A 15,237-nucleotide genomic window follows, 5' to 3' on the forward strand; every position below is an offset into this window, starting at 1 on the left:
AGAACAGGATCATATCCTTACACACGAAAAAACATCTATAATTTGATGTGCACAAACAAACACAGAATAACAAAGTAGCCACAAACGTAACCAGTGGAGGACAAGGGTGAACATTATTTGCTTAAATCTGGTGGTGGTGTATTAAACGGAGAAGACTTGTGCATGTTTTCGATCAAATATATTAGTAAGATAAGTAACCTTATGTTTTAATTTTTATTACAGTAAAGATATATGTATGGGAGTGGTCACCCGGGAGATCTATGATCTCTATAAAAGCAGCATATACACGGATACCTTACATAAAATACATATTAAGGCTCGGTTCACACGTCACGGTCAAAATGTGTTTTCGGACGTGAACCATGTAAAAAAAACATGCCTTGATTCTGCAAAAAAATCACAGCAAAATTGTGCGCTTTCCATGGTTCAAAGCAAAAACAAAACTAACTACAACAAGTAACCTCAGCCTTATAAAGAGAAATATTAGTATGATCATTTACCATCTAGTTTTTCGTATTTTAGTAAATAACATTTCAGAAGAGGGAAACACATTAAAGTGCTCATTTGTCTCTTCTTAAAGAGGCTCTGTCACCACATTATAAGTGCCCTATCTCCTACATAAGGAGATCGGCGCTATAATGTAGGTGACAGCAGTGGTTTTTATTTTAAAAAAAAAGATCTATTTTCACTACTTTATTAGCGATTTTAGATTTATGCTAATGAGTGTCTTAATGCCCGAGTGGGCGTGTTTATACTTCAGACCAAGTGGGCGTTGTACAGAGGAGTGTATGACGCTGACCAATCAGAGTCATGCACTCCTCTCCATTCATTTAGGCAGCGCATAGGGATCCTTTTAGATCGCTATGTGCTGTCTTATACTAACACGTTAACAATACTGAAGTGTTTAGACAGTGAATAGACATTCCACGGGATGTCTATTCACAATCCCTGCACTTCGTTACTCTGTCTGTGGTAGTTACACCAGAGGAAGCCTGATCTCGCGAGATTACGTTGTAGATGACAGGTTACAACGAGATCACGCTTCCTCTGCTGTAACTACCATAGAAACAGTAACGAAGTACAGAGATTGTGAATAGACATCCCATGGAATGTCTATTCACTGTCTAAACACTTCAGTATTGTTAATGTGTTAGTATAAGACAGCACATACTGATCTAAAAGGATCCCTATGCGCTGCCTAAATGAATGGAGAGGAGTGCATGAGGCTGATTGGTCAGTGTCATACACTCCCCTGTACAACGTCCACGTGGTCTAAAGTAAAAACACGCCCACTTGGGCATTAAGACAGTCATTAGCATCAATCTAAAATCGCTAATAAAGTGGTGAAAATAGATCATTTTTTAAAATAAAAAGCATTACTGTCACCTACATTATAGCACCCATCTCCTTATGTGGGAGACAGGGCACTTATAATGTGGTGACAGAGCCTCTTTAAATAGTGAATTTATTACGGTATTATTGGCAAAAATAATTGACCAAAATATTAAGCAAAGATGCCAGATTATTAAGTATGCAATGTTTCTTTACCACAAAAAATACTGGATCATAAAATAGATGCACATTTCAATAAAAAGATTGGTTAGGCTTTTGACCAACCATGACAAAAGCTGATGTATCTGTCAATCATAAGGCCAAATAAATAAAATGTATCTTACTATGCAGTGAGAAATATTGTGAATAAGCGCTCTCTTGTGTGAAGTGTGACTGCTGAGAATTATTTGCTTTATGCATCCATTTACATTCTAGATTTCTATCAAATTGGACAACCAAGAGGTGCAACATACCATATGAAATATCAAACTGGTCAAATATTATTATTACTATTATTATACGCAAGATGGAAAAATGGCAACTGTAAGAGTAATAAAGGCCATGGGGTGGACTCATCGGTGTTTGTTTCTATACTGGCCTGCAGATTCCGGAGTGTACTGATCTCCGCTATGTTTTCCATACAAATGCAGCTGCACCTATTGTAAGCTGTAGGAAATTTTGTAGAGTTCCCATCAAACGTGAAGAATGGCTGTTTTATTGGGTTCATGCATCATATGACTTGCAAATAGATATTTTTCTTTAAAAGTATTCTCATTATTGTTAGTTATATCTGTTCATTTCAGTGGGCACATTAAAGCTGGCCAAACATATCAGATAAATGAGGGCATCACACAATCTATTATGTATGAGGCAGCCTGACATCTCCTGCAATCTGCATCTGGGAAAACAAGGTATGTTGGTAATTAACATGACTGACATATTGTTCATAAGAGATAAGCAGCACACGAGGTGACTGGTAGTGTGTTATCCCATCTCTCTATGCCAGGAGAGGTGCTCATAGAAAAGATGCAATATACTATCTATAGATGCAGTGCCTGGGACCACATCATGGGGAATACAGATATTAGAGCATGTCCATGCATCATGTTTTTGGATAAGAGGTGTTTACACTGGGTTCTCTGCCCTATTATAAGAAAGCGCCTTTGCTAAGTAGGGAATTGCTGTATATCTATATATGGAAGAAAGCTCATGAAAGGTTTAAAATCGGATGTTTACCAAACACATAAGATAAAAGTCAGTATGACCCAGCGATTGGCAGGAATTGCCAAAAATCTTATATATACAGGGGCATCCTGACTCTCCCCTGATGAGACGGGATCAGACATGTTGGCCTTTAGGATACAAGAGTCTTTATTTCCATGGGAGATAAGCCACTGCCAGCAGGGGTGTGACAGGCGTCTTATTTCCGCTCTCCATGGAGATAAACATAGTTGGGAGAATGAGCGTTCTGCCAACAGGCATCTCATGTGTATGGTCAGCTTTAGTTTACATGCAAAGCCACTTTTTTTGCGATCTAATGATCACCTTTAAATGTAATAAAAACAATGGGGGGAATTTATCAAAACTTTCTATGACAGTTTTCTGGCATAGAAAAGTCGCAGAAGTTCCAAAAGTGGAAAACTTTGATTTTTGGGCATTTCACAATGCCCTTCCAAAGGGGATGGGATAAATTAAAAACATGTATACTCCCCTCGCCTGCTTCTACCTCCCGTTCCCCTCAGACTCTCACAGCATGCTGCGGCTCATACAAGGTACTAACGCATCGAAGGGTCAGGATGTATGTGACGAAGCACTCAGGACGTTGACTGCTGCTTTGCATATAAGGCACTAACGCTGTTCGGTTTCAGGACACTGTATGAGCCAAAGAATGATGAGGGAGCCTGATGGAGCCCAGAGCGAAGCAGCAAAGAGTAGCTGTGAGCATACTTAATTTTATGTCCAAAGTGGGAAGGGGTTTGATGGCACACAACCACGATCGTTACGCCACAATTGTGGCACACGGCTAGCCGAAAGATGCAACACATTTATTTTGAAGTGTTCACCTCTTAAAAACAGTTAGTTGGAATAAAATGCGACAATTATTTAAACTGGAGGATGAAACGTCAGTTTTAACAAATCTCCCCCAATATCTGTGGTCACCACCTATTATTTTGGGCACAAAGACCCACAAACAATAAAGACAGGAAGTAACAAGATGATGATGTCTGATTATAAGTTGGAAAGACAGGTGATGAAGATAGGGAGAAGGAGAAGCAGATGAAAAATTAATGCAGATATTTGGATTAGGGGTTTGTACTATTGTCAAACTTTGTTATGCTTTATTGGATATGCTCATTTGTGTTTAAAAATAGACAATAACCATCTCAACTAAGAAGTACATTGTTACAGAACTTACCTCGGTAACTACTGGCTGCAGAATCAATGTCTCAGGACTCATTCTAGGAATATCTATCTGAATCTGGAAACAAAAAAAAGAAATTTTGAGATGCGACAATTTTAATAATTAAACATATATGCAAAATAACTCTCCTCCAAGTAGGAATAATACGGTCTCAGTAGTGCCACCTATAGGTGACTATCCTGTAAGTTCATCTCCAACCCTTTATAAAGTCTTGAAACAGGACTCTGGTGTCTCTAGTTTGGCTGTTAACCTATCTGTGGACAGCACTAATGCTGAGTTGTTGTTCCTCATCAGTACAGAGCAACAACTCCGCAAGTGTGTCTATAGATGAGTGTCTGGTTTGACTATTAACCGAAGTCATGTTTTAATGTTCTATAAAGGGTTGGAGATTGACTTACAGTGTAATCACCTATAAGTGGCACTAAAGAGACAGTTTTCTTCCTTCTGGATGAAAGCTATTTTGCATACTTACTTGCCAGGGAGCATTGCCCTTACAGCGCATTCGGAAAGTCTTCAGACCCTTTCACTTTTTTCACAATTTGTTATGTAGAGGCCTTGTGCTAAAAGAAAGGAAAAACAAGAAAAATCTTGTTTTTCCCCATCATTCTGCACTCAATACTCCATAATAACAAAGTGAAAACAGAAATGTAGACATTTTTGTAAATCTATTAAAAAATTATATTTCACATGGACATAAGTATCCAGACCATTTGCTATGACATTTGAAATTTGGGGGCCTCCCATTTCTGTAGATAATCCTTAAAATGTTTCTACACCTTGATTGGGGTCCACCTGTGGTAAATTCAATTGATTGGACGTGATTTGGAAAGACACACCCCTTTCTATATAAGGTCTTACAGCTGACTATGCATATCAGAGCAAAAACCAAACCATGAGGAGGAAAAATTGCCTGTAGAGCTCAGAGACAGGATTGAGTCACAGATCTGGAGAAGGGTACAAATAAAATTCTGCTGCACTGCAATTTCCCAGAGCACAGTGGTCTCCATAATTCTTAAGTGGAAGAAGTTTGGACAACCAGGACTCTTCCTAGAGTTGGTCATCCTACCAAACTAAGTAATCGGGGAAGATGGACCTTGGTAAGAGGAATGACCAAGAACCCAATGGTTACTCTGGCTGAACTACAAAGAACCTGTTTGCAGATAGGAGAAACTTTTAAAAGGTTAACCATCACCGCAGCACTCCACCAATCTATGCTTTATGGCAAAGTGGCCAGAAAGAAGCCTCTCCTCAGTAAAAGACACATAAAAGCCAGACCGGAGTTTGCAAAAAAGCACCTAAAGGACTCCGTGTGAAAGACTAGATTTTGTGGTCTGATGAAAACAAGATTGAACTTTTTTGGCCTCAATTGTAAGAGTCACGTCTGGAGGAAACCAGGCACTGCTCATCACCTGCCCAATAACATCCCTACAGTGAAGCATGGTGGTGGCAGCATCGTGCTGTGGAGGTGTTTTCCAGCGGCTGGGACAGGAATGCTGGACAGGGTTGAGGGAAAGATGAATGGAGCAAGTACAGATATATTCTAAATGAAAACCTGATCCAGAGTTCTCTTGACCTCATACTGGGCCGAAGGTTCACCTTCCAACAAGACAATGAGCACACAGCGAAGACAAAACAGGAGGGGCTAAGCGACAGCGCTGTGAATGTCCTTGAGTGGCCCAGCCAGAGCCCTGACTTGAACAGCTCTGTAGAGACCTGAAAATGTCTGTCCACCAACGGTCCCCATTTAATCTAACAGAGCATGAGAGTATCTGCAAATAAAATCCCCAAATCCAGGTGTGCAAACCTTGTGGCATCATACCCAAGAAGACTGGAAGATGTTATCGCTGCCAAAGGTGCTTCAACTAAGTACTGAGTAAAGGGTCTGAATACTTATGTCAATGCAATAATTTAGTCTTACATTTTCAATAAATTAACAAACATTTCTAACATTCTGTATTCACTTTGTCATTATGGTGTATGGAGTCCAGAATGATGGGGAAAAACTAGAATTTTTTATTTTAGGACAAGCCCTCAACATAATAAAATGTGAAAAAATTGAAAGGGTCAGAAAACTTTTGGAATGCAGTGTAAGAAAAGAGCTGAATCTCTGCAGGGAAGAACAGTACATTCTAACAACATTCAAATACATATGTTTCAATTTTCCTAAACTCTTGCTTTAGATTTTAGATTCATTACTAAATCCTCAAATGAATAGTGCATTAACAATTCAATTAAACAACAAGACATGTCCATGCTTTCAATTTATATTGCTGTAATATATTTGCATATTTACAAGTCCTCTGTTGACTAGAGTCTAACAGATGCAAAATATTTGAAGGGCAAGTGGAGTCCTTTAAATAATAAACTTAAATTAAAACCGTAAAGTCTGCTTATTACTATAATAGATATGAAATATAATAATAGACTGAATAGCTTCAATTTTATCATTTACAAACTGCAATTGATCATTTAGCATAGAAGTAAAAACAATAGCAAGCTTCCCGTTTAATTCTGTTAGCATTGTCAAGTTTCAATGATACTTAGTAGGAAAAATATTTAACTTAACAAGAACGAACATGAATACCAAACAAATTATGCTACTATTCAAAAATAAAAAAGGAAAAATAAGGAGAAAATGTAAGGCTTTCCCATGACATACATTTATATATTATTGCTAGTATATAAGTATATGGCTAGAATACATCTTAAATATCTGATCTGTGAGGGTCCAAACACTGGAACCTTTCTCAAATTGCTAAAACAAATGGAACTGTTGGACTTATGTCCAAAAGTTTTATTTCATTTTCTTATATTAAAATACTGTATAATTCATTAGTTGCATAGGAGTTTGTATTTTTATTAAAAGAATAACAATTTTCTATTATATCATCACATATGGATTAACATTTTACTTCGAAATCATCGTCTCAGCCCGTGAATGACCAATCACTATTTAGCACCCAGTAATATACAACTAAACCAAACTGAAGTTGACTATATATCAGCTCATCATGGAGCCGATACGGTCTATGTTCAATTAAAAAAAGAGACTCATACCTATATAGAAGGCGACTGGAAATTCAAAAACCTCAGCACCACTGATTTATAGCATGTGACAAATCCTCTCCTTCCATTTCTCTTCTCAAATTGATATTCATCAGATTTGCCTATATACTGTATACACAAAACTTTTCTCCAACCCCTCCCATCCCAGCGAGGTAACCGACAAGGGGAGAAAAAAAAATAGATATTAATTGCAATAAAGGAGTGCAGAGGAAGGATGATCTATAGACCCTTAATTCCCTTCTTTGACCTTTTTAAACCTTATAACCCAAGTCTTCTTGAATTTAGGCATATTCATAAAAGAGCCATTCTTTCTTCCCTCTGAAGCAAGTCTGACTAAAAATTTTCCGACCTCCACGTCAGGAGGTTCTGTTGCTACCCATTTTTTCACATCTTCATTTCTGGCAATGAATTGTAAAAAAAAAACAATTGCTTTCTTTTTATTTGCATGCACTAGGAGTTGTTCCATGTTACCCAGAATATATAGCCAAGGGGTCAGATCTTTGACCTCGAATATGCAATTTAACATTTCTAATACCTCTGTCCAATATTTAGAGAATTCGGGATGCCTCCAGAACAAATGGAACCAAACTGCCTATTCTTCCCCACATATAGCACATTTGTCATCCAATCTACAACCCATTTTGTACATAAATCTTGGGGTTCTGTTTAATCTATGGACTATGAAATCTTCAGTCACCCTACGAGATGAATTTGTAGAGACCTTAGAAACAGATTAAAAAATATTTTACCAGTCTTCTCGTTGAGCTCCTTTGATATCTTCCACCCACCGTGCTTTACATTTAATGTGGATATCTCGAACCCATTTTATAACCAAATGTTTATACAGTAGAGACAAGAAACTTTTTTTGCTTCGTGTTACGTATAAAAATCTCCACCCTACCCTTTTGTGTTCGTGTATCATACACTTTATTCAAGTGCCCATCTCAATCTAATATCAAAGTAATTGATATCTGACATCCTATATTCACTCTAATCTTTTAAATAACTTAATATCACGACCTGCGCGGTAACAAAATACAATTTCCAATTAGGTAAGGAAAGACCTCCTTTTCCCAGTGTACATTGCAAATATTTCTCACCGAGTCTCGCCTGTCCATTATTCCAAATTAATTCCCTTGCAAGTATATCCATGACTACAAAAATTGCGTTACTTATTACCACAGGGTTATTCTTAAAAAGGTATAATCCGTAAGGAAGCCAAATTATTTTCACCAAGCTAATCTTTGCTGCCAATTTGGACCACACCTTTCTTTTAGCCCGCCAGCTTTGGATAAAGGGGAATACATTTAAACCTAAATAATGGAAAAACTTGACTATTGAATATTTATCCCTAAGAACTTATAGGGAACCAGTCACCAGCATTTCACCTATTGAACTCTACTCACACCTCACTGGTCGCTGCTGTCAAAGGTTCATTGCTGTTATCCCATCTCCTAAACTCCTCCTCTGACCGTAAAAAACGGTCTTCAAACATTTTGCGCCTTTTATGAAAAGAATCCTGCAGTCTCGTTAGTTCCTCTTCTTAATGCCCGCCCACCTCCAAAAACTGGCATGCCCTGAATGCCAAAATCTCATCTGAGATTGATGGGCGCATGCGCCCATCATGTATGGTCCGACACCCTTTCCGGCTTCATCCGGGCCTCAAATCTAGTTACTGCGCATATGCCACTATGGTGTCCCGTTGTGCGCACGCACCAGAACAGGACAGCGATGCGCAAGCGTGGGATTTTGTGTGTGCTGGGGGGAGGCGAGGAGCTGTCAATCAAAAGATAAGGAGGTGGGGTTAACTCGGAAAGGCTCAAGGAATGAAGATATGACTCTTTTTGAACGAAGATATAACCCTTTTATGCTCATTAGCAAATGGTGGAATATGAAAAAACTGAATACTAAAAGGTAGAGGTCCTACTTAGAAGTTAATTATAGGGTACATAAAAAATTTTTTTTTTTTACCAATTTCCACCAGGTACTGCTAGTTTAATAGGTAAAATGCTGGTGCCCGGTTCCATTTAAAGGATTTTGTACTTTTCAGAACTTTTAATGTGGTTGTACTCTTCTTCACATGTTTAAACTCATATAGATGTAGTTGTAACAATGCTGATTTTCCCCAGATCAGAAAAGCTCCCATAGGCCTGAATTATGTCAACTACCCTTCATAGAGAGATAGATGGATTCCCCCAAGAACAACAAAAGATTGTCTGCATACAGGGACAATTTCTCCTTCACAATACCATACATTAAACCCACTACTTTACTACTCTATTACCAGAGGAAACAACATCCGTGGTAGGTGGCAACCCTGACATGTGCCCCTTGACAGTGCGAATGGGAGAGACCTCTCACCATTCAGATCGGTGAATGAAGTTCTTTATAAATCAGTTTTAGGATGGTGCGAAATCCTATCCTAGCCAAGATGGCCCATAAAAAAAAAGCCATTCTACTCTATCGAAAGCCTTTGTTTCACCAAGAGACAGGATTGTTCCCCCATCCGCACTGTCAACCTTGGCACCCAGGTTGACAAACAGTATAAAGACATTATCTGTTGTCGTTCTCCCTGGCATAAAGCCACATTTATACTCTCCTACTAAAACACTTTACATTTTTTAATCTACCTGCCAGCACTTTTGACAAAATCTTGACGTCTGACTTCAGCAAATAGATTGGCCTATAGGAGTTCGGACCCATCTCTTCTTTGCCCTGTTTCACTATTAATGATATATTTACTCCATACAATGATTTGGGAAGTGTTCTTAAATGTTTAATTCAGTGCCTCCAACAGTTCTTTTACCAAAATGCCTTGATACCTTTTATGAATTTCAACGGGAAGGCCGTCTGTAAACAGTGCATCTAATAGCCCCCATTGTTCTCCGTTAATATATTTAAAATAACAGAATTCAGGTATCTGCTTTATTCTGTATTATTTTCAGCAGTTTCCGAACTACTCAATCAACTTTTTAAAAAAGTTCCTAAAATAATTCAAGATAGCTCCTTCCTCTCTTATAATACCCTTATTCGTGGTCCTAATTGCCCCAACATATGAATTCCTATTCTGGATTTTAACCAAGTGGAGCAGCAATTTGCCTGGTTTTTCCCCTTCCATAAACCATTTACTTCTATTCAATTCAGATGAACTGCAGGCTTTTTGTATTAGATGTTGATCTCAGGTCCTCCGGGGATCTAAAGTCCTCTGGGAGTTTATCAACTTAGATGTGATCATTATTAGATCGATCCTGCGTGTCAGAGACACGCAGCACCAGCTTTCAGCCGAGCCATCAGTCTAGCTGACCCGACGGAATCTGCTTTGATGGCAAGATACAGCTTCTAAACAGGATTTCTAGAAGCTGTATCTTAAAAATTATTATTTTTTTAAATTAAGGCCAATTTAAAAGTTGCTTTAAATCACCTAAAACATGGTTTAATTAAAAAAAAAATTTGTGCGTGTGTGTAAAATCACCAGTTTCATCCCGCAAAACAAAGTTCCAAACTACCCCTGGAAGTGACACCCGCACAGGAACTATTCTTTGGAAACTTCACTCTGGAGCAAAGGGAAAGTTTTCACTGGAATTATAAATCACAGATGAACCTAAAATTGAGGAATCTGGGATTGGTGGATGCAAGTTGAATGCTATCAAAATGCATAGTGCCTACTGTAAAATTTGGTGGAGGAGGGATAATGGTCTGGGGTCCATAAAGACATAGCTTGACAATATTGGTGTGGAGGAACTTGAGTAGCCTACACAGAGCCCTGACTTCACCCTATTGAAAACCTTTGGGAAAAAATGGAACGACGATTGAAAGACAGACCTTCTCATTCAACATCAGTACGTGACTTCACAAGTGCTCTTTTGACTGGATGGGCACGCTTCAAAATCACACTTCAAAATATTGTGGGAAGCCTTCCCAGACGAGTGGAGGCTGTTAGAGTGGGGCCCAATTCCATATTAAAACCCATGCCCTTGAAATGGGATGTCTAACATGCTCATATAGATGTGATGGTCAGGTGTCCATATACTTTTGGCCAGATTGTGTATCTTATGTTTACTGTAAAATAGTCCTCAAAATGTGAACAAGTACTTTAACTCTGCAAAAAATTCAGCCCTCTCATCACTAAATGGTCAATAATTTTCTGTATCCAAACTGGAAGTAAAGGTCCTGGCAGGGATAGAACTGGAAATTACTTGTAGAGGACTAACTTTGGAGTAGATGTACACTAAGGTCTCATTCACACGACAGGGTCAGAGTGTCGGCCGGGAAAATCGGCCGTTTTTCCCGGCCGGTTTGCATCCGTTCCGATTCCGTTCCGGGCCGTGTTGCCATTTTTACTGGCCGATTTGGACCGGATTTGCATCCGTTTTTTTCCCTATCCGTTTTAAAATCGGATGAATTTCATTTAAATTTGTTGCCACACACAGCTCTCTGTAGATAATGCCACACAGCCCCCTGTAGGTAATGCCACCCAGAACCCTGTAGGTAATGCCACCCAGCCCCCTACAGGTAATGCTACCCTGCCCCCTATAGGTAATGCCACCCTGCCCCCTGTAGGTAATGCCACCCTGCCCCGTTGGTAATGCCACCCAGCTCCCTGTTGGTAATGCCACCCAGCCCCTTGTAGGTAATGCCACCCAGCCCCTTGTAGGTAATGCCACCCAGCCCCTTGTAGGTAATGCCCCCCTGCCCCCTGTAGGTAATGCCACCCAGCCCCCTGTAGGTGATGCCACCAAGTCCCCTGTTAGTGATGCCACCAAATCCCCTGTAGGGGTTGCCACCAAGTCCCCTGTAGGGGTTGCCACACAGCCCCCTGTAGGTTGCACCCATCCCCCCCCCCCACATTCCAGGAGAAGTCACTGACTTCAATGTCCATATATGGACAGTGTAGTCACTCACTTCTCCTGTAGCGGAATTTCCTGCCACAGGTCGGGAATTCCGCTTCAGAAGTGAGCGACGTGACTGTGTCCATATATGGACAGTGTAGTCACGCATTTTTCCTGTAGCGGAATCCCCAATCCCCGGCCGGGCATTCCGCTACAAGACCCTCCTCCTCCTCCTCACATGCACTCTGCGCTGTGAGGAGGAGAGAGTGCGCGAGTGACGGTAGACCCGGCCATCACTCGGGACACATTCTGGTGATGGCCGTGTATTACCCGGCCCCATAGACTTCTATGGGAGCCGGGCGGCCGGGTACCCGGCCGAAAATAGGGCATTTCCCATTTTTTGACGCCCGGTTTTCCCGGCCCGTCAAAAAAATCGGTTGTGTGAATAGCCCCATTAGGGGTCTATTGTTCCTAATGCAGCCGGGTGACGGTCGATTTATGAACGGCCGGCACCCGGCCGGGAAACCCTGTCGTGTGAATTCCGCCTAACGCTAAATTTAGTCTAGGTATTAAAAAATTTAAATACTCCAGAAGATTAGAAAATAGTCTATCTCTGAAAATGTTGTGAAGTTTATGCTTATACTTAAGTGCAGTCTGGACAGATATTCAGGTGTCAGTGGAAACTGTTCATATTTTGATTATATATTGTACTATTTTTCTGTGAGATATAAAACATTGACATATAAAATTCTGGTAGATTTCCCATACCAACAGTCTACAAACGGTCACTAGTTTGCGGCTATGGAACTGTGAGAAATGGTGTGCAGCAAATCTCACTGAACGTGAACCCAAGCATCAAACCTTAGAGCTGTAGTGACCAAATGCATACTTTGACAAGTGTGGTTGCATATAGATACAAACGGCATGCAATTTTAATTATACTTGTGTATAAGATGGCACAAATGACATTAGGTACTAAGTATTTACCTGTCTGTATGTGCTTTGATTTGCTTCATCATTCCTGGAGTTGTAGTATTGTTCTATGAAAGCAAAATACTCCTTCTGCTTTCTTTTCAGTGTACCATCTCTTCTTTCCGCATTTGCTGGAAGATAACCCTAACATAAAAGAGAATTAAAAAAATAAAAATAAATGAACATGGTAGTTTAGAAATAAAATCAATTTCACTGAATGGTAAACAATGAAGTCCCTAACATCAACTATAAAAGGTGATTCTGTTGTGCATTTTTGCATAAAGAAAAAAGGTAGTGCCAATAAATAACACAAAAACCCCCTTCAGAGTTCTTACCTAACCTTTATAGGGCAAGCTGTACTAAAAAAGAAAAAAATATATATTAAAACGTAATGAAAATAAAAAAAAATACAAAAAAAAAATATATTTACATTTAAAAAAAAAAAAAAAAAAACATCCTGTATCCATAACACTAACCATGACGCAATTCCCCTAACTAGGAGATGTGTATCAGAGTAAACAATCACAGCTTTATAACTCCATTTTGGGAATGATTGCGGTCTTTCATCAGGCTGGAGAATAATACAACTAAGACACCAAGTTGCCAACGGAACATCAGAACGCCCGAAACTTTGCTAAAACTCCTGTGATTCTTATGTCAGGTTATGGAGCAAGACTTTGTCAAAGAATACATAATAAAAGCCAATTCGCTTCACAATTACAAAGAACAGTTTTATGGATTTATTCTGTGAATGACAAGACTTTTGATGGTGAGTTCCATTGAACATGCCTTATAGTCTTCAGTCTCACACAGTATTATTTTTTCAAAATAAATGGTGATGGCAAAAATATATATACATTTTTATTTTTAATTCCTTTAGTGGCTGTTCACATCTGCGTTGGAGACTCTGTTAGGGCCTCCGTCACAAATCTGGCAGAGATTACCGGAAATCATAGCGCTGCATACTGCGCTATTGTTTACGGTAAAACCATGGAAACCCAGACGGAAAGCCGACTAAACCCATTTAAGTCGCTTAAGGTTTTCTCTTGTTCTGCCAAATATAAAAATTGAGTTTGTATATTTTTTATTCTGGGTTTTTTCTCATAAAAGTGATAACAAAAACAAAAAAAAAGCAGAAAAAGCAGAAACAAAAAATGCTGCATAAAGCCCTTGCAAAGTTTTCAAATGTAAAATGGAGGAACCGGCACGTCCGTGCGTTACCTAGACAACCCATGCTTGAGAACAGTTAACCCAAACTCCCCTCCCCTTCCCCACCCCAAGTCATACTGACAGAGGCCCAGGAGCTGTGATCGGAGTTCCTCAAACTTGAGGGCTGCTTATATAAAAAGACATACTGTATTTGGGACATCATGTGGTGCTACAAGTAATTCTATTCTATTCGGAGTATCGGCAGCATATGTCTAGCAGTGAAAGCTGCCAAACAAGGTAGCCCAATAATGAGACACAAATCTCTTTAGCAGTTGCCACACTGATTTTCGACATCCAGAATGTGTAAAATGTTTCATTTTCTATTCAGGCACTTTACATTATTAACCATTTAAGAATACAACATTTAGAGGCGCTCAGCATGTTTTATTACAATAACTGCAAAGTTCTTTCTATTTCAGTGAGCAAAAGCACTTTGTAGGCAATACGCAGCTGCAGCTCTTGTACTTTATGGAACATGTTCAAATCTTTGGCTTGAATATGAAAGCGCTAGGCTAAATGCCTTAACCAGTCAAGCTTTGTATCTCTTCATAATTAATTGTGCAAGAGGTATAAAAAGTTAGATAGGAGGAAATGTTTGCTCAAGTAGCATGCTGATATGGGTTCAGGCCGGAATGGCGGATATTCCGATCACGTATTTTTGGCGAGACAATATTTTCTTAAGAGAATAATTGTTCTGCAATAGCAACACGGCAGAAAGCAGACATCAATGCATTCCTATTTAAGCATTAAGAAGAAGTCATTTATTATGAGTTTGCCTCGTTTAGATTGTAAAGGAACATTTTCCACGGCTCATATAAAGAGCAGCAGAGCTCCAATAAGAGACACTGTCTCACTAAGAAGCGGATGCATCAACTTCACAAACGCAGTTTTGTATTAACCGGAACGGAGTGAATTTAAGGCATATTGTTCCAATGTTCAACTTAATTAGCCTTTAAAAATGTAGAACAGATGTTTGCTGCATAAAAATACTTCTAGAATAAATACTTAAGACAGTAGAAACGCTAATACCCTGTGAATCCGTTCATTATACTGTCATGTGACCTTTACAGCTCTTATGGTGAATTAAGGAAAGGCAACCCGTGTGAAAGCCTCATAATAAACGCATAAGTTGTACATTTCCAAGTGTCGCTGTCAGGAATATTTAGACTACTAGAATCAGAGCACATTTTGCTCTAAAAACTTCTGTAATATTCTGCTCAGGGGCACCTAAACCTGGCAATTACGTGCACCTTGATGAAGAGTAAAATGATTACAGATATTGAGAAAGTCAAAAGGTTATTAACCTGTGCATACCATTAGAATAGCTCTCCTCTAAATTCAAGTGGACATTTAATTTCCATATAATTCTGCACTACTCATTTCAAGAAAACATGCATCTACATAAGA

General features: G+C 39.2%; 1 protein-coding gene across 4 annotated transcripts in view; it reads right to left on the minus strand.

Annotated features, from left to right (window-relative positions):
* Positions 1 to 15,237, minus strand: part of TBC1D22A (TBC1 domain family member 22A) — a 544,224-nt gene that overhangs the window by 397,986 nt on the left and 131,001 nt on the right. For all 4 annotated transcript variants that reach the window (XM_075857221.1, XM_075857220.1, XM_075857223.1 and 1 more), the window contains 2 exons: positions 12,637 to 12,765; positions 3,749 to 3,811 (listed from right to left, as the gene is read on the minus strand). In XM_075857221.1, coding sequence (XP_075713336.1) covers positions 3,749 to 3,811; positions 12,637 to 12,765 — 192 coding nt within the window. The remainder of the gene's footprint in view (positions 1 to 3,748; positions 3,812 to 12,636; positions 12,766 to 15,237) is intronic.

The sequence above is a fragment of the Rhinoderma darwinii genome, chromosome 3, assembly GCF_050947455.1.
Source record: "Rhinoderma darwinii isolate aRhiDar2 chromosome 3, aRhiDar2.hap1, whole genome shotgun sequence".
In the NCBI taxonomy this organism is placed as follows: domain Eukaryota; kingdom Metazoa; phylum Chordata; class Amphibia; order Anura; family Rhinodermatidae; genus Rhinoderma; species Rhinoderma darwinii.